Source organism: Cebidichthys violaceus, unplaced genomic scaffold, assembly GCF_023349555.1.
Source record: "Cebidichthys violaceus isolate CVI_PGR_0920_01 unplaced genomic scaffold, fCebVio1.0.p SCAF_2, whole genome shotgun sequence".
In the NCBI taxonomy this organism is placed as follows: Eukaryota; Metazoa; Chordata; class Actinopteri; order Perciformes; family Stichaeidae; genus Cebidichthys; species Cebidichthys violaceus.
In genome coordinates, this window is record NW_027176372.1 from 10,725,361 (window position 1) to 10,745,778 (window position 20,418).

Here is a 20,418-nt window from a genome sequence, read left to right on the forward strand (position 1 = left end):
TCAGCGCTAAGAGCCCAAAGACCCCCGTCTCTCAGAGAGATCGGTTCTACTCGGAAAACTCTATCTCCTAATCCTGTCTCACGGGGACACACACACACACACACACACACACACACACACACACACACACACACACACACACACACACATGCACATACAAATGAAATAACGAAAACACACATGTAGCCAAATTAAGTGTTCACACAGAACGAGCAGCAGATCGTACATAATCACAGCAGCCGCAGGAGCCGTCCTCCGTGGTAGGACTTGCACTGATGAGCTGGGAAGACTAGCTAAATGGAAAATAATGACATGTTTTGCACTCAAGACCATTTTATTACTACACACTAGTCTAGCTCCAACATATCATAGCTGAGTTGGCTGTGGGGCTGATCGCTTTCCAAAAGCACATGTTGAAAGCACTCTTTTGCTAAACATATGAACCGTCTCCCAGAAGAGTTCTCGCTCGCAGCGCAAAGTGTGTGACGGATGAGTTGAGCTGGAACATTCTGAAACATCTTCAGGAGCGAGGCTGCCCTACCTTTATAATTGAATATGCATGAGATTTCAAATTAGCAAATGCTTTTTTTCTTTCTTTTTGTTTTTGCGCATTTCATATACACACACATGCTGCCTCTTCAGTTGTCACACGCTGTGCTCGTATATGACAACAAACAGCTCACAAAAACAAGCACACTCGGGTTTCACATTTTATTTAGATATCACTTTCCATCATCAAGCACAAAGAGCACCAAGGCTAGTTTGATCTGGGGGGAGTTTTGAGAAAGAGAGAGAAGTTTCACGAATAAGGTTACTAGGGAGAGACCAAACAACCCTGTCAGACACCAGCAGTGTCTGAAAACCCATCAAGGTTGCTTTCTCTCCAGGGATTGTGTGTCGCAGCCACCCTCACTGTCTTGTTCTGTTTTGATCCAGCTCTAAGCCCTTCAACAGCTTTTTGGATGATCAGTGATTTTGCTGCAAAAGGTGACTCATGAATAATAATGTTTTTCCCGAGCGAGGTAAATTAATTCTTTGGAAACGTGTCAATGCCGACACTCGGAATAAACACAACATTGACAGGTCTCCAATTTTAGGTGAAATTGCCACAAAGGGAAGAACTGTTGCTGATGTTTGCCAGCTACGCCTACTGGCACTGGCATGACCGCCCGCTGACCACAGAAATGTCATTCGCATGAAATAAGTACAAAAATAAAAAACATAATTTAGAGGTTGTTAGTAACAAGTACCTGCTTATTCATTCGACAATGCAGTGGTGTTCCTGGCCATGCGACAGTCAAGTTCACATTCACCCTCAAATATCTCTTGGCTTTTGATATTTTCGTAACAGCTAGCCGCTAAATTTGTTCCTCTGCTGTCTGGTAAGGTGTGTTTAATAGATTTATCGGACCTCGTTGGATGAAAATGGATGCATGCTGCTGGAAATAAAGCCTGTGATTGTTGAAGTCGGGGTGTTCTGGGGTTTTTGTTGTTGTTGTTGTGACTGTTGCTTAGTCACTCATGAATACTTCATTTCATTTCAGTTCTACATTTGGTTTTGAAACCACATTTTCAGGGTTTTGAATATATCAGAGTTCTATCACATTATCAACTAGCTGGATATGGCTAACTTTAATAAGACACTAAAACATAGTTAACCTCCACTGTAGGTATAAGATTACCGAGCACTGCAATAAATAGAGCCCAATGGAAACACCCAGGATTCTACCGCACATTATGTACAATTGTTTGGTGTCTGCAACATTGTGTTAATTTAATTGTCCTCATTGTGTGAAGGAGTCGAATCTTAGAATGTTATGTTCTAAAAAATGAATGGATGGAGTGCTGCAGGGATGACGTATTTTTGTAGGCCAATCCCAAAAGTTAGCATCACACTGGTTCCCTCGAAAAAAAAGCCAATGAGATGTTTCCACTAGAATGTGTTTTTCTTGAATAAAACAATATCCGTCACAAACACAAGTTTGTGATTTTTTTTTAAACGTTTTGTTTAGCAAGATAATCTGCACAAATAAACACCACTTTTAAGGTTTTTTATCTCAGGCTTTCAAAACGAACTACATCACGTTTGCATGGGCACGAATATACACAGTGAGTGTGTGAAGGCGGACCAGTCAGAGTGATGACGTTTGTAGTCTCATTTAACCACTTGTTAGCAACCGACTTTTTAAAGGCATTGAAAAGCTTCAAAATTCAACAGAGGGGTATCTACTGACATTTTATATCGTAGAACAAAACTTTAAAACTTGGGTTAACCACAGACTGTATTTACGCATTTAACAAAAAATATATAAAATTCTGACTCATTTCAGTGTTTAAGGACTCATTCCTGCAGCTCTTTGTTCGTGTTGTTGAAACAGACTTTCTTTTGAGTATTGGCTTAATGTTTTTCTTTGTGTTACGGTAATTCAACACTTAGTGACATAACACCCACAATAATGACATTACAAGGACGTCTCTCTCTCTCCCTGTGAAGGCATTGATTTGCGTATATCAACATACCTTGCATTATGGTGGAGATAAAACAGACTGCACAATGAAAGAATCCTTGGGAACTTTGCACAACTCCTTTGCTGTAAGTGCAGCTAAAGCCATTCAAGTGCTAGGCCACATTCTCTTTATTTTTTTCTGGTATTGCAGGATATCTTGTATATAAACCTTATCTCATATACATCCAGGAGTGCCCAGGGAGATATGTTCCCAGGCAGGAGGAGTATCTTTCTCTTAATTTCAGGTTTAATTAAGTCATTATTAATTCACATTACGCAGTACCGCCTTTGCAGCTTTAACTTCCTGATGTGCAGCCCAGTAGACCAGAAGCCCTCCTCCAACCCTATTAGACTCCCCCAGTGTGAAAATAAAAGTCAAATTCCACAATTTCCTCCTGGCTCATATTTCTAAAAAGTAATTTGACACTGTTTAATCAGAGATGTGTAAAATTGGTCTTTTCACCACTAGATTCCACCCGTTGCTCTCAGGTAAGGACAAACTAATTAATCTATAATCCATGACAGGCTGTAATTTATTGAGATAAAGTCACAAACCATTCCCCTCCTCTCTGCCAATATCCACTATCCAGAATAAAGTGTCAACGAGAGAGAAACACTGCAATGAATACAGAAAGAGGAGAAACCAGTTAGCATCCTTTGCTTCTTTCACTTGGTAAATCTTTGGTTATAAATCGTATTTGGGCTTAACTCACCTGTTCTAATGCTACTCTGCTTTTATATTCTTTTAGAAGTGATTTATTTTGTTTTTATCAGTGGCTTGGTGGTTACCAATGTTTTCCTTATACAGCAGGAATACCCTGGTTTGATTCAAGCAGGGAACTTCAGTTTTATTGTAGGCTACATGCCAAAAAAAGGTCAGAAAGTTTTGACTTATGTAATATGTATGGGCGTCAAATTGTGGTTAGAGCCATGAAAGATGCATGGCTTGTCCGGGGTATTTCCCAGGTTCATTGTCAGCCATGCTAGCGGCATTTCTCTAGGGACGGCAATGACGGTCATTCAGTCGCTCCATCACGTTGCTCCGGACTGAAATATCTCAACAACTATCTTTTGATTTTATTCAGCCAACCAAGGTGCTCAGAGTTAAAAATTAGCAAATGCTATCATACTAAACTAAGCTGGTGATGAGGGTGGACATCAAACCTGTGAAAAAAATCAGCATGTTAGCATTGTCAAAGTGAGCTTGATAGCATGCTGATATTAGCATTTTGTTCAAAGCACAGCCTTACAGAGCCTTTAACATGGTTGTAGACTTTAAGTCTTATGTTTTTCTCCAATAAATTAGTCATTAAAAAAAGCAATTACAGAACCTCCTGAGCCCAAGGTAATATCTTCATGCACTTTGATTGACCAACAACTAGAAACCCTTTCATGAACAGAGCTGAAACTATCATTCGCTTTATCAATAGTCAATTGACGGAAAATTAATAACCATCAACACACTATAATCATTTCATTAATTTATGAAGCAAAAATGACAACTGTTCTCTGGTTTCAGCTGCTTAAATGTGAGGATTTGTTGTTGTAAATTGAAAATCTTTGGTTGGACAAAACAAGACATTTCAAGACATCACTGTTGACTCTGTAAGACCTTTTGATGGAAATTTTTTCACTATTTCCTGAAATTTAAGACTAAAAAATAAATCAGTTAATTAAAAACTATCGGAAATACACAAAAGCAAATACACCTTTGGTCGTTTCACCCATCACAACCAACTATAAGAATAAGAGACTCATTTTGTCTCAGCAATGAGTTATTGAGCCAATGAGGACTAATCACTCGTTATAATGCTTGGTTGTCCTGCTAATGCTTGATACTTAATTCTGTCCAATTTGCATCCATCCGTTTAACAGTGGTTGATGTATTTGGATCCATATGGATTTGCATGTGGTTGTTTTTTTTGGTTTTATGTGATGTTCGGCGGCTCATGCAAAAACAATGATCTGCTGACATTACAACGGCAAACAGTGCAGATGGGAAAAGCATTAGATCGCTCTCGCGTATATCCAATGGAAACATAAAGGGAAGAATTGAGTGCCCTTCATGGCAATAGACAGTTTACAATAGCCCTGGGGGAAGATGACACACCAGGGGAGAGGAGACACAAGTGTTTTGATTAGTAATACTAATTATCTTCAGACCGTTAGCAAAGAAGAGAGAGCATTAAGTTAAATGGCCTGCTCCAAATTCTCTTTTCTTTCAGCAACATAAATAGCTATCCGACGAATCAGATCTTCATGCCTTTCTTATCCTCTCTCCCTCTGACTCCCCCGTTATTTCTCTCTCTTTAAGGAGAGACAAATTAGTCAAGATCCCGTTCATTACGATGACATCAGACAGCATTAAATTGTTCTCCTATTAAATCAGCCCTTTGTCAGACCAGACATCTTCAACACACAGCAACAATATGACAACTGGGTTCACACACCCAGGTCTCTGCAGACCGATGAATGGATTCCAGTTTTGCTGTCACACTTAGATGATAATTGTAGTATATATTGTCACAGTGGTTGCATCCTGACAAAACACAAACACACCATATGCAGATTGGCCAGTTTAACAGTCTGAGAGTAAATCAACATTTAGTGTGCACCGACGCTGGGGAAATATTTATCCTGGAGGACAAACGATTTGTGTGACAAAGCAGCCATATTGGGAGAAGTAAATAAGGCAGATTAACCGTTCTGGTGTTGTGGTGATGTTGTGTTCCCAGACATGTTCTAGTCGGACAGATGGAGGCAGTGAGACATGCAACCCACATTGTTATCCTCCCAGACTGGGCAAAGCCGCATTAGAATTAATCAAATGAAAATGAACTCAGCGTGAGGAGCGCTTGATTACTTATATCGTGCAAGGACCTTAGATGTGAATTGACAGGGGCTCAGCTTGAGGCAGGACCGCGGAGGGCGATCAGGCTCTTTCAACCTCTGCTCTTTGAAATAAAAAATAAAGAAAACTACATTTCATCCGGTTTGAGGTTACTTTTTTTGTAATAATTTCATTCGGGCCTGCACTGCCTTTGCCCTCTAGCCTCAGCATCATCACTCTTCCCGTACAGGTGTTTGTAAACCCGTCTGCCACCGTTCGCTTTCACTCCCAGATCATACTCTGTCAACAAAATGGTGTTCTTCTCTTTTTCTTTTTCTTTTTTTCTCCCTTGTCAGACAAGACAGTCTGATATTGATGTCAATCCGTTGGTAAGGTCCAGCCGGTCGAATGAAAGGTCAAAAAACAGACTCTATATTCCTTTTCAGTAGCAACCACAGTCACCCACATGTAATACTGTGCGCAGCATTATCAATCCTGATGAAAAGACGCGAGGCAATCTTTCATCTAACCCGCCTGAGAAATGTCATCTCTTTCACTTGGACCTTGCCACGTGGTTGAAGGCGAAGCCGCTTGTGTTTGCCGTCCCTGTCCCTGTAAAGCAATGTGATCCTTGAGGTGTTATTTAAAAGTGGAAAATAATCCACTGATATTTACCTTTCAAGCACTCGTGGTACCTGACTTTGATTGGCTCCAATTGATTGGCTTTTTAGACTGTGATGAAAACATCACGCTGTTTTAAAGTGAATATCATGTATTTCCTGTAAGAAATAATGCGAGCCCTGTCGCTCAAGCTCTAACAGCATTTATCTCCTGGCAAAGATCAGACTGAGATGCCGAGATGCAGATCAGTGGAGGAGACTCTGGGGAAAACTCAGTCTTCATCTCACTCTTAACAATAATAATAACACGTGCATGCTTATAGACTTGAATATGCAGAGATACCACATGGTCGTTTTCTCTCTCTTTTTTTAATCCATCTTTCCTACTTCCCTAGTGTGTGTATATTTGTGGGCCTGTGTTGTATACATTGTCTCTCTGCCTATTTACGCCGCATAATCAATGTGAAAAGAGCCAGGGACATTGCAATTACAATTGTTATTTCCATAAAAACAATCTCTGTCTATATTCCCACACCAGAAGGACCCATCTAATTGAATCCATTTCCTTTGCAGATGATGGATTCACCTTCTGTCATGGTTGATGTTGTCTGATTTCCATGCTGTGGAAATATGGTTTTATTTCTGGCTTATCTCTGCTGCCTCTACCTCATCTGCTCTTGGTTCCCCTCAGCATTACTCTCTCTCTCTCTCTCTCTCTCTCTCTCTCTCTCTCTCTCTCTCTCTCTCTCTCTCTCTCTCTCTGACTATCTCACTAACATTACCACCACCAGCAGAGAAATGATGGTAATTGGCCATTTTGGGCTTGGACAGCTGCTAACATGAAAGCGAAAGTGGCTTCAGCTTGGAGTGCTGGGCTCTCACCTCTTCAACAGTCTTCCCCCTAATAACCAGAATACCTCTTTCCCTTCTCCTACTCCGCACTCTCAATAAGCACGCATGAATAAATGAATGTGCACCCAGGTAAATTGGATAAACACATGTGGGACACACGGATACACAACGTTTCTTCTGATTTCACCCCGTCTTTACTGATTGCCAGAGAGAGCTGAGACAGACTATAGGTCTCCCATATTACCAGCCTCTTATCTTGCCTCTGACGGCCTTTAAGCAAGGATGATGTGCTTCGCCGAATGTTAAATGAGAAAAGTTCCACTTAACTTGTAGCTTTTATATTTAAACCAAGCCATAACTATAAATCGGGCATCGTTGGATTCTATGGAATTGGCCAGCTCATGCTTTCTTCTTCTTCTTCTTCTTCTTCTTCTTCTTCTTCTTCGTCTTCTTCTTCTTTCTTTGCTTGACTGAGCCTCTTTCCAAATGTGTAGAGCAAATGAAATCATCTCACAGTGTTACAGTGAAAAATCATGAAATTGAATACGGAGTGATTCCGCTATTCTGCAGAACATCCCGCGGCCTGGTACCTTGTAACAGAGATCCAATCGATGCCTGTAGCTTTAATCACATCTAACTTTAATGCTGGCCACATCTCCAAGGTCTAATTCTTTACTTTCACACCAAATTACTTTTTAGCCCGAGGCACATTTTCCTCAAAAAGTGTATCTGCGGTCACAGCTCCAGCAGCATGACCATGGTCCATTGATTGACACGCGGCTAAAGGCTGAATTCCAATGGAGTTACTGCACATGTAACTACACCTTCATTACAGAGAGAGGAGCCTGAAGCCTCAGGGTGCCTCTGTCATTAATACTGCCTAAATTCAGACCAGTGCAGAGCCCAATCACAGCTCTTTATCGGGTTTGGTAGCAGTTTCTTATTGAGTCGATCTAACAGCAACCGCTAATTCAATGAAAGAGCGGCTACACTTCCAGAACTCTGGTAGTTAATTCAAATCCTCATAGCAAATCCGGTCAATTTCATTTCATCATTTTAGATCAAGTCCTCCGGTTTCACTCTATCAGTCACATTCCCCTGAAACCTGGATTTGTCTGTGTGGTATTACTCCTGAAATAGACAATATTCTCAAATGTACGCCAGATCTGATTTTTAATATTAAAGGATTGTCTCGTAATCCACAGCTCTACTGGCAAAGATGTGTGTTGACCGTCCTGTGAAAGAGCCAGAGTGCCATCGTGTGGCAGAGGCCCTTAGCTGCAGTTTGGTGCAAAGGAACTCTCATGCACAACTAGAAGTAATAACTAATAGTAGAGTGGCTGCATGTGTCAGCTATACTCTGCGGAAATGTGTGTATTTTGAATTTAAAGACAGGTGTCTAATTTGACGTGAAAAAAAGAAGAAAAAAAAAACATTCACACCCTGCTGGTAAGTAACATAAGTGAACAGTTTCAGCTGGTTCCTCTAGATGTCTCTCTTCACTCAAGTGTATCTCTGCTTTTGGATATTTAACAACCTCTACATGCAGTTACATCACCCTGACAGAGAGGATCTAAGTGTGTGTGCGTGTGTGTGTTTTAAGGGTGGTGGGTTGTTGGGATGGAAGGGAGGGGTTTGGTTTTATTCATGTCATGAAACAATCCATACATAACACAAAAACCAAAGCCAACCAAAAAAAAAGACACAAAATGAATCAAGTTCAGACATGCAGTAACATAAAAAATACATTTAGAGTGGCAATAAACTTGAACCATTCAATATAAATAACTACAGAGGCTGTTTTTAAGAAAGACTATTGATATTGAAGTTATGAGAGACTGAAAAGATTTGGTTATAGCTGCTAGCAAAATGTAAACTTCACAAAATGTCTGCGTCACTCCCTCTTTTGCTCCGTCTCTCGGAGATAAGACAGGATGTGCTTTAAAAGGAATGGGAAGCTCGCTCTCCGCCTCTAACTGGGACACAGTAAAGGAGCTGTAGCGGAGGACAGAGGGATAGAGAGGGATGGAGGGAGGGATTATATCCAGCTATAATTGATAGGCCTAATAATGTTTTGCTTACGTTAAAAACTGGGACTATTTTCACAACCTAGCCGGGGCAGAGGACGTTGACCAGAGATAAGGATTGGGGTCAGAGGTCAACATTCATCAAGGAGATAAAAAAAAAGACAACTATAAAAGAACCTTCTTAATGACGAGTCAGTGAGAGGAATGCCGGTTTACTATCAATCACACTGTTATAATTGTTTACTCTCTCGCCTTAGATCTCACCCCGTTTACTCTGGTCAGCGATACTGACACATTCTGATGAGAAGACACATGATGAGCTGCAATGCTTCATGCTCTTCTTCCCAGTTAAATACCCCTCCTCTGCTGCCCTGTGATCCCTCCCTCTGGCCCCCCGTCCCCTTGGGGTTTTTTTTTCCCCCGATCAGAAACATTGCTTTCCGACAAAGTGGAAGATGAGCGGAAATGGTGTTTTGTATGCCGGGCTGCTTTCCTCTCGCTGCATGCTGACCCACAAACACAGCCAAGTCCAGCTCAGCCCAAAGCGGCAAGATATAGAGCCAGATAAACAGTCACACAGATACAGAACTGGGATGATAAACATCTGCCTGATCATACTTTTGACAGCAGCATTTGTTCAAAAGAAAGCAATAAAAAAAAAACTGCTTCACTAAAAACCCTCATAGGTTTAAGAATCAACACTCCTTCCGGAGTGTTGATTCTGAGTTGAATTCCTAAAAAATTTGCGGTTTCCTCCCTTGCTCTAAAACAGGAAGTAGAACTGCGTCGTCTTCCTCTCGTCTTGTTTAATGGAACCCGCCTTCCTGTTTTCAGATTCATCCTGATAATGTCCGAAAGTCCCCAGCTGAAAGCTGCACACACACACACACACACACACACACACTCCCCCTGTCCTGTCCCTCTCAATCTTCCCCTCTCTTTACGTCCCTCTCTCCCTCTCAGATGGCTGCTTTAGGTACAAGTCATTTCGTGGGACCTTCCCATCACCGACAACAGTCGGCCCTTCACACACGTTAACATTCCGGCCGTCCATATGTGTGCCATGTGTGTGCGAGCGCCCAAACTGATTGATTATCCCAAACTGATTGCAGTAAAAGATCAAAGTGTCTGTGAAGGAAGGGGCTCAAATGTGTGTGTGTGTGTGTGTGTGTGTGTGTGTGTGTGTGTGTGTGTGTTTCAGGGATAGTGCCATGTGCAGCCAGGCCAGGGAAGTATGCAGGTCAGAGTGGAGGGAATGTCAGGAATGTCAGTGTAATTCAAACTCTCTTCTTCCACTGGAGGCAACGACTATACCTGGGCATAATCATACCAGACGTGGGCACAAATGTTGTGTGTGTGGCAGTGCCCCGGTTCACTTTGTAACGCCAGACCATAAGGTATCATATATATGTATATATATATATATATATATATATATATATATATATATATATATATATATATATATATATATATATATATATATATATATATATATATATATATATATATATACATTACACACAGCACCACCAGCATCTCCTCATTTAAGATCATCAAGTAACATCACGCGCAGCTACGCAGTGTTTTAGCCTCAGTGTCCCCAAACACCTGCACTGGAAACCGACCGAACCCCCAGCTGTTCTCACACGAGTGACACCTCCTGAATCCAGTTCCCAGGCTTCTAGTAAGCCTTTCATTTGATATCACAACACATCTGCCCTCACAACCCCCCCCCCCCCCCCCCCCCCCCCCCCCCGTCTGGCCCGGCTTTTCCACGGCAGCCTGTTTTCACTCAACTGCTTTGACAAAGACTGGCGAAATAATTACAGCCGGGCCTAAACTCAGCAAGTGTTTGTCTCCAGTAATCTCCACCAAAACCCACCAGTGGGGGCCGCGTCATAGGAAGAGGAGGAAGAGGTTGATTGTTCTGAAAATGAGGGGCCAATGACATCATTTCAAAGAGCTCTGTTCTTAGTGTTCAACACTCACGGTAAATAGGCGACAAAGTAAACTTGCTTTATGTGCACAGCTCACCAAACGTCAACAAAACTTATCACTTCAGACAAGGACCCAGCTGGTAGGGAATCTATAAATCTCTGATCTGTCTCCCTCCATTCATCACTCTCTTTTTCTCCCCGTCTCATGCTTTCCGTCACTCAAACAAAATGCTGTTAGGGTGGATTTATTTTTCTAAAGATGAGGAGTTAGTCGGTTTTATGTCAGCATAAGCCAGATCTGAGCTGAAACACTTGGGCCGTTTGAGCCAGGATGTCTTTTGTGATGGGTAGGGGACAACAGGAAGACGGCTCGGGGTTCTGAGGGAAGTGAGTGAGTAAGGGGAGGGAGGGAGGGAGGGAAGAAGTGAGGATATGGAAGTGAAGGAGGGCAACAAACAGCGAGGCAACACAAAACTCTGAGGGAAAATTACAGCATAAAGGACAAATGGTGAAGCACAAAAAATCTGAAATAGACAAATACAAATAGAAACTGAGAAAGAGAGCATATTAGGTCTACATATGAAACCTTGTGCCACTGAAGCTACTTCAGAGGAGAGGTCATTTGAAGATGAGGTTGCTGTAATTCACAGTGACAGTTGCGGATGAGTTATGGGGGAAGTGTAGCATGTAAATCACCATCTTGCTACTACTACTACTACTACTACTACTACTACTACTACACCCTCAAGTACTCAAAGCCGCTCTAGGGAGAGGAGCGTGGCTCCTCGGGCAGGCAAGGGAAGCATGGACACATAGAGATATTTACATACAGTCAGACAGACTTCCTGGCATTGTCAGCCTGAGAGCGTTGATGTCAGATCCACTCCTTCCTGTGCAGAAGGGAGAACGCCATGCGATGACAATGGGCCCAAAACAGGACAAAGAGGAAATGTTTAAATTTAGGCCCCGTTCTTCCACCATCTCCTCTTCCACGGCTATGGAGCTGTGGAGCTGTTTGGTTTTTTGTGAATTCCTTCGGATCCCCCCCCCCTTGAGCTCCCTCTCCCCATTGTGCCTTTTTCAATAGAAGGATTTTCACATTCAACGCAAATCCCAAAGGAGGATCAGCTAGTGAGACCAGAGTTCAGTCAATCACTTGTTTTCACTGATGTTCATTTAAAGATGTTAAAGTGCTTCCTTATTATTTCATCTAATAGGAAGAATAAAAAACCCTCTTAAGTATATATAAAAATATGCTATAAAGGCTCAGGAAAATAGTTTAGGATTTGAAAGAACTGAGGGATAAAATAGGATTAAAAGCTCAGTAAACATCGCAATATAATATAATGTAAGCTATATAGCTAATATATATATATATATATATATATATATATATATATATATATATATATATATATATATATATTTTAAAAAACTAATTAGCTCTAAACGTGCTATCTAATAGACCATTTGCATGTGTGTGTGTGTGTGTGTGTGTGTGTGTGTGTGTGTGTGTGTGTGTGTGTGTGTGTGTGTGTGTGTGTGTGTGTTGCTCTGTCTGCGTGAGCGCTTTATCACAAATCAGAGTGTCGGCGTCTGAAGGAGCGTACAGGGCAAGAGTTCACCGGTCCGTCGCTCGCTCGGGGAGTTTCTCTCAGTTTGGTGATAGCCGACGAAGTTTAGAGGCTAAAAAACCAAACACATGACAGCTGAGAAGGAGTCGCCGTCCGCAACATAACTTCAGCCTTACTCATGGATACAAGTTAAGCCCGTGAACTGCCCTGGATGCGTTCAGCCGGTGTGGCGTGTTTATTGGCTTCACGGACAGCAACGACGATGCCCGTTTAAACGGGGGGTGGGGGAAGGAACGTTACTGTGTGGTAAGTTAACCGCTTTCACGGCTACATGTAGAAGTGGTGAGCGGAGACATAGTTTGTTTGTTCGTGGGTGTCACTTGAGAAAGAAGTTTGTGGAGTTATCGAGAAGTGTAACGTTAACTCACGCGGACGTTTCATCCGGATAACAGTTAACTAACGTCAACGGTGAACTAAATTACTAAGCTTTGACATATTTGTTTCTTAAAACGGCAACCTGCTGCTGGTTAATGCCAATTTTACTGACGACTTATGTAAAAAAAAAAAGACAACTTTAATCCAAACATAAAGGATACCTGTCACCGTTAACGTTAAACTGTCAGATGTATGCAAACCGAGTTGCGTTCGTTACCGTAAGTTTTGTGACAGCATGGAAGCCAAAACGTTTTGTAGCTTGTGCCATTTAACCACCAAGCAGGCTTTATAGCAGATAAACGACGTCATATTAAAGTTATCCGAATAACTATATATGTATGGTCAAGTAAAGACACGTCACATTTTAGATTAAAATGCTTAAAGTACTTTCTAGCACGTGTGACTAGGGACTATGCTCGTGAACTGTCATTTTTTACATTTGTGGAACGATTGAGTGGCTTTGCTTTCTTTAAATAGCACTCATAAAAAGGCTTATCAGTAAGAAGCTCGGGCACATTAATTAAATAAATTGTGACTTTCTGCGAAAAAGGCCATCGTAAATGAAACACATCTGTGGTGATGATCTCATTTTAACAACAAAGACGTGTGCTGGAGGCCCCAATTACACAAGCTGCTTCCATACGTTAAAGGGATTATGATAATTAACATGTAGTAGTGTAGTGTGGCACTTGAGCATCTTCCCTCCTCAGAGGGGCCTTATCTGAGCTACGATGACGTCACAGCCGGAGAGCAGGGGCCTGAAATAATCAGGCATCTCTATAGCGAGGGTTTCCATGACAACGCAGCCTCCTGGTTTAAATGTTAGATGGGGGGGACTGAGTCTCAAACGAATGCTTTGGATATTGTGGGTGTTTGTGACTGTTGACTCGTGGTACAAAAGCCCTTGTCTGACAATCACAACATGAGACCTCATAGTGTTTTATTGTTTAAATAGCACTACACATATCTATTATGCTAACGTTTCACCTTCCGTGTAGGAGGTGAGACACAGATGATTTGATGTAATATATTTTGCATTCATGGCATAGACAGAATAAGCATGATGTGAAAAGCTAAGGTTGTCAGTTTAATGTCAAACTCCTGAATTAAAAGCTGAAAATGTTTCGTTCCTCCAGTTGTTTGAGAGGCCCGAGACATGAGGTCCATTGGAGCTGATAGCTGACACTGTAGAATGAGAGAGGATGGAGCAGACAGACAACCATGCCCCTGCGAGCAACAACCCTAATGGGTTTGTCAACCGAGTGTTTAATGTTTCTCTGGATGTGGAGAATGAGACCGGCAGTGTTTATATTCAGGAGACTGGGCCAGGGCCTGCAGAGGGCCATGGAGAGACCCAGGCTGCCTCTTCTCAGACCCCTGTCAAGGAGAGACAGGAGGTCAACCGGAGGCCCCGTGCCACGGGAGGCATCTGGAGGATCTTGAACCGAAAGAGAGCCGTGTCAGAGCTGGAGCGCAGACCCCACTCCATGATCCTGCCCGGGGAGGCTTCCATCCCCAAACTCTCGTTTGCTGACAAAGTCCGCTCCTTCAAGAAGCTGAAATCCCCCTCCGTGTTCAGAGGGAAGACGGGGAAATTGTCCACCGCCAAGTTCAGCAGCTCCTGGGTGGATGAGGAGTCTTTCTGCCGGGACATAGGCTCTCTTCAGCAGTCCGGCAGGGGCACGCTCAGACACCGCAGCAAGAGGCACTCCTACGCCGGCCACACAGCAGACTTCGACTGCTCGTTCGAGGACATCGACCTCACGGCTCCCGTAGGTGGCCACCAGCCCGCTGTGATGGGAGAGGCTGTGACTCAGAACGGTTGCAAACTGTCAGAAAGAGTTTGCTATACTAAGAGAAGTCACGGAAATTCAAACAACTGCAACAAAACGGCGGCAGGCTGCGATGAGCCTAGCGTTAAAGGTAGCCCGAGCACACACCACGGTAGAGGGAGGAGGCACAAAGACGTGTGGAGTTACCTGAGGCGGATTTCCCTTTTGGGGAAGGCCAATCCGGTCTACTCAGAGAGGAGCTTTGACTCTGAGCTTCCCTCTTTGGACAAGACCATGGACTCAGACTACGGCTCTGTGGACTTTGAGAGTGTCAGAGACTTTCAGCCACCGCCCCCGAAACACTCTGACACCAAGGGGCACTTTGGTGGTCTGTTCAAGTTTTTCAACAGTGTCGCGGACACGGCCAGAAAGTGGCGGACGACATCGCACTCCTTCTCTCCTCCAGAGGGAGAAAGGACACCGGTGGGCTCCCCACGGGCCCCACAGCCATCAGTGGGCAGCATCCAAAGTGTGTCCCTGACACTCCACAGTGAAGGACTTCCAAAATCCCAGCCGATGCCATCATCACCAGTGACCGCTAAATCTTCACACTCAGGCAGCCTCGACAGCGAGGCTCCAGCACCTGTGACAGGTGGACGATCCCCTAAGGTGGTCCTAAAGGCCTTCAGGGCATGCCCAGGAGCTCGAGCTGTCAATGGCCTTCAAGGTTCTGAGGTCTCCGACAAACATGTAGAGAGAGAGACAAACCACAGGTCCACAGCCATAGTAGAGAATCATATCCCCCGGTCAGGTCCGACCACAGAGACTAAAGAAGAAGCAGAGGTCGAAAGTGATCCATTAAGCTGTCTCTGTCAAGAGGAACAGGTAGCGGGGCAGGCAGGAAATGAGCAGGATTCCAGGGATGCTCCACCGGTCGCCCGCCAGATACAGGAAGTGAATGTCCAATCACAACAAGGTGATAAAGAGAGCACAACCAATAGCGTGACCACATCAGATTCCACAGAGGAAATATTCAAGGTATGTGACTTTAAATACAAAGTGAGCTTTGCTAATTACCAGTCAGTGAAATTTAATAAATGCATTTGTTAATTAAGTCATTTGTGTTGCTGAACAGCATTTTTGCGTATAATGTGTCTCACATTCATGCCATAATGACAATCCATTGCAGGCTTTTTCTCACATCATTAACATTGCCAAAACATGTAACTACTGCATAAATGCTCAAATTATCATTTATGTAACTGTTTTAACCACAGTCATTCTTTTGCTTCTTAAAAAACATCAACAACAAACTAGACTGTAAATAGCACCAGAGCTGTTACTCATTTCCCCATGATAGAAGTTCCTAGGTGTGGTTCATTAGCTGTCTGGGAGAAACAAAAACATTCAACACACCACCAGCCTGTGAGGACATGAATTGGGCAGAAGTTGTCCTTTTGCCCCATCTGTTGGAGAGAGGAGGAAGCAGTCAGTAATGACAATGGTGGACAACACAGTATTAGTTTGTCCCCTCAGCCAGCCTTGTGCGGCCTGCAAGGAAAACCCTATTTCCCATAAAGCCGTCCTGTATGTGGCCGCAGTAACCCTAGAGCTCAGTGATGTCCGCGCGTCATGACGTCACCCTTCCTTTCTCACTCCAGTGGAGGCATTAGTCATCCCCCTTCCAGTCACACCATCGAGTCAGGACACGTTAGCCCTAACTCCCGATGACAAAATGAGATGTGACATCTCAATACTCAGCACACTTTCATAGGGGTTTATTATGCAAGGGCCTGTGGGAATCTGTGTTTTGGGAAGGGTGTTAATGATTTATTGTTTTTTTTATTCTCTGAAGTTTAAATGCCATTCAGGGACTTTCTTTGGCACCAGCCACTAAATGCATAGCAATTAGAAACATGAGCTCATGGGCTAGTAGAATCTTTTGATATGAAATGAGGTGTATTTTACCGAATCTATGGAGACGTTCCTCCCCAATTCCCGACACAAGAAATGTAGTGTTGCACCTTTTATCTGGGCCAAAATCTCTGAGTATCTGTGCCAATCACAGCTGTGTGAGCAGATTGCCAGCCAGACAGGCTGCGGTGTGAGACAGCCGTGCCCAGCCGGGCCCGGCTCCAGCACAGAGAAGACCTCTGTGCCCCACAAGCCCCCACGAAATCGTCCTCGCCCGGCCTCAGCCGCACTGGACCTGTGGAGGCCCGACCCGGATCGAGATCTCTGCGACCACTACGGCGAGCTGTGCCGGCGGAGACGCGGGCCTGCTCCCGCCACGCAGCGCTCTCGGACGGCCGCTCGCTCCAGGCCCTGCTCTGTCATAGAGACCAGTGTTACTAGGGAGTCCACGGAGCTGCACCACAGAGTAAGACGTCAACAAATACAACACAGGGCATTCACGCATCATTTCACTGAATGTCACAAACACATGCCGTCCTGCAAATATATGAATACACAGTTATACAGTGTAAATGCATTCATGTGCAGTTGGCATAAATATATCATACCCTGAAGTCAAAGAAAAGACAGTTGGAGGGCAAAGTTTCACTAGTTGATCAATATACCACAAGCCCAAAATGAATCAAACACACACTACAGACAGGGCAGCCCAGTACTAACCCAGTATTTATACAACACTCACTCACTGTTGGCTGCAACAGTGCATGTATGCTCTGCCCCATTTATAGAGGCCAGTATTTCTGGATGCTGCTTTTCCCTCAGCTCACCTCCTCCCCCTCTGCCTCTCTTTTCTCTCTCTCTCTCTCTCTCTCTCTCTCTCTCTCTCTCTCTTTCTCTCACCCATTCTTTCCCTTTCTTTCTTTCTTTCTTTCTTTCTTTCTTTCTGTCTTTCTTCCTGACTTCTCTTTCTTTCTCCCTCACTCTCAGTCTCTCTCTCTTTTTTTTTTTGTCGCCAATTTTCTGCCTCATCGCTCCCATAAGCTCTACCTCTCATTGCCCTAACTCAGAGTCGTTTCATTTTATCCTGTGAGACCTCCCCGGTTGGCATGATGTATAGTCTCACATGGTTTGCTGCAGGGCATGCACACCGACCAATGCGCCAGAATAGACTTCCTGGATGTGAAATACTTTAATACACTGCAACAACAAAAAAGAAAGAAGGGGGACAAGGCAGTAAACGGGGGAAAAAGAAATGTAACATGAAGGGCAGGGGAATGTGTCCATTCAACCTTGTGAGTGTGTGTATCAAAGTTACATATGGACTATAGGAGATGCCCTAACCACTCAGTCCCCTCTAGGCCTTGTCTCGCCCCCCGGGTGTGTCCCCGTTAGAGCCCCCACTAAGAGCTTCTCTCCTGCGGTGCCGCTCCCTGCCGCTACCCCCCAGCACTCTCACTGCCTTGGCGCTCCTCCTTCCTCAGTCAGGTACCCTTTTGTTTTTGTTGAATTTCCCATTAATATGCAGACAGTTGATTGACGTGTGTTTGTGAAATTGATCATCTGTTTGCCCGGCCGTCTCTGCACGCGTCCGTCCCCAGACGTGGGTCAGTCGTCATCCTCGGTGCGCCTGCGGTCAGGAGGCCCTGGCAGCTGCAGGAGGAGGAGGCTGTTGAGACCCGGTTCAGAACCACTGCAGGTCAACGTTGTAAGTCCAACACACACACACACACACACACACACACACACACACACATGAATACAGATGAATCTAGCTTTTACTCTTCCTTCTGCCAGGCTTTCAAGGGCTTTATAAAAACACATTGTACAGATTATAAACAATACTATGACCACTATTGACACTATTACTATTGACTCCCTATACACACACACACACACATTGTCACACTGGGTTTGTCCACCTGTCACACACATATTAGCAGATGTAAATGAGATGATGGGACGTAGCATAGAGCAGGAATGTGACAAATAACCTCCCACTCATACTGATAATATGGAGAGGATGGAGCACCGGTCAATGTTTCATCAGACAATTAGGGAACTGATCCGTGAAGATGGTGGCCACGTGGATTAATGTCATCCGGTACTCTTGGGCCATTACTCATCCTGAACAGGCCACCCGACACATCTGATGTTTTTTTCTAAAATCTTGACGAGAACTTGTGCAGACAAACGCAGAGAGAGTAATGACATGAAATTGTTTCGCACATACCTGGTGGTTGTTCTGGAATCAACGAAAAGTGTAACGCATCTACGCCAGTTGTGTAAAAGTAGCACGTCGGAGTAATACTACTCAGGGAGGCAAACCAGTCATTTGAGAATCGCTGCTTTGATGTGTGTGTGTGTGTGTGTGTGTGTGTGTGTGTGTGGGGGGGGGGGGGGGGGGATTGTGTCCAACCTCTGTACCTGCAGAGCCGCAATGCATAGAGCGCTTAACACTGTTTACATCACTGCTTTGATCGTACTAAATTGGATCTCTTGCTCTTGAGTCCCACATGCAAGGTTTCATTGACTGCAATTTGTTTTCTCTCATTGAGAAAAATGCATCATGCATAATGTTTCCGAGCAGTGTTTAAATATGTGAGAAAAGAAGGAGTGTGCACGGCGTTGTAAATATGTGAGCGTAAAAGCTCACGTTTTTTTTCAACTCAAATTCGAGCTATTTACTAGGAGTCAGTGAGGATTAACCACAGCATTTGTAGTACAATCACAAGTCCATTTTCATGAGAGATGCTGTCTACTCGACTGCTGAATGCTGAGCCCAGGGCTCTCTGCCTTGGCACGTCCATGCATTGAAATTTAGTAAACTGTATTCGATGTCGCTGCATTTAGCCTTTGATTATAACTTATTTTTTTTCTTTTCTCATTCGTCTAAATAGTGTTTGTGAGCCACTGCACGTTGTTGCCATGACACTCGCTGGCTGTTGTTCATCTCCTTGCTTCTATCTTTAGGCCGCCTTTTTAAGTGTGAGCTAAATAGAGAAAGTGTGTGGGTGAGAGAGAGAGAAAAAGGGGTGGGAGAGAAACGGAGCGGGGAAGAGAGAGATGCTCCCTTTTGTGTGTGCACTTTTTGTGCCGTGGCCCTCCCCTGGGGTAGGGAACGTGGACTCACAACACTGGAAATGTCTTGTGTGTGTGTGTGTGTGTGTGTGTGTGTGTGTGTGTGTGTGTGTGTGTGTGTGTGTGTGTGTGTGAGAATGGCGAGGGGCAGTTCATTTGCCTCAAGTTCTGGGATTCATGACTGCGTCTTGAGCATGGAGGTAGCATGTATACTGTATATGCTGCATAAATACTTTACATGCACAATATGACAGCTGTAGTGGAGGGACACGGAGGGATGGTGCTTCAGCTTTAATATCTCCTTTCTGGTAAGTCAAGCATTGTTTACATGGTACAGATCTCATGTCAGGATCGGATCTGTTGTTTGGGATACAGTGTGTGTGTGTGTGTGTGTGTGTGTGTGTGTTACAGCCTTCCTGTTAGGACGACTACTGGAGCCTGGAGGCCGCAGGCAGAGAGAAAGCGTTCTCACTGCAGTGGATTAACTGCTAATGCTGACGCCTCTCTTCTCCCTTTCATTTAACTGGATTTCTCCCCCTAGTCACTGCCCTCTCCTCTCCTCTCCTCTCCTCTCCTCTCCTCACAACAAACACTTACCAGTTGCAGTCTTTGTTAATTCCCATGCAGAAGAGAGGACAGTTCCCCGTGTGTTACTAATGCCGTGCCCGAAGCTCTGCTGTCAACTTGTCAGAGACGGGGCCCGTCTTTTTAATGGCTTCACACAGATTAGGAGTTTCAAGTGCAATCTTATGTGATTAAGTTTGGCCCAATCCAGGTCTGTCTGGTCATAATCATATTACGCAATGCTATCTATTTATTATGAACGCATGAGTCAGCAGGCAGAGGCGAGTTGAGGCAAGCGGTAGGGC

The 20,418-nt window shown here is 44.0% G+C and overlaps 1 protein-coding gene across 5 annotated transcripts in view; it reads left to right on the forward strand.

Annotated features, from left to right (window-relative positions):
- Positions 1–12,375: 12,375 nt before the first annotated feature.
- LOC137875277 (rho guanine nucleotide exchange factor 9) overlaps positions 12,376–20,418 on the forward strand; it is a 39,994-nt gene continuing 31,951 nt past the window's right edge. For 4 of the 5 annotated variants that reach the window (XM_068714353.1, XM_068714354.1, XM_068714356.1 and 1 more), the window contains exons 1-4: positions 12,376–12,656; positions 13,922–15,595; positions 17,830–17,956; positions 18,070–18,176. In XM_068714353.1, the coding sequence (XP_068570454.1) occupies positions 13,988–15,595; positions 17,830–17,956; positions 18,070–18,176 (1,842 nt within the window). In that variant the 5' untranslated portion in view covers positions 12,376–12,656; positions 13,922–13,987. Of the gene's footprint in view, positions 12,657–13,921; positions 15,596–17,829; positions 17,957–18,069; positions 18,177–19,832; positions 19,858–20,418 lie in introns of those variants that run through there. The other variant, XM_068714362.1, reaches the window with a different exon arrangement.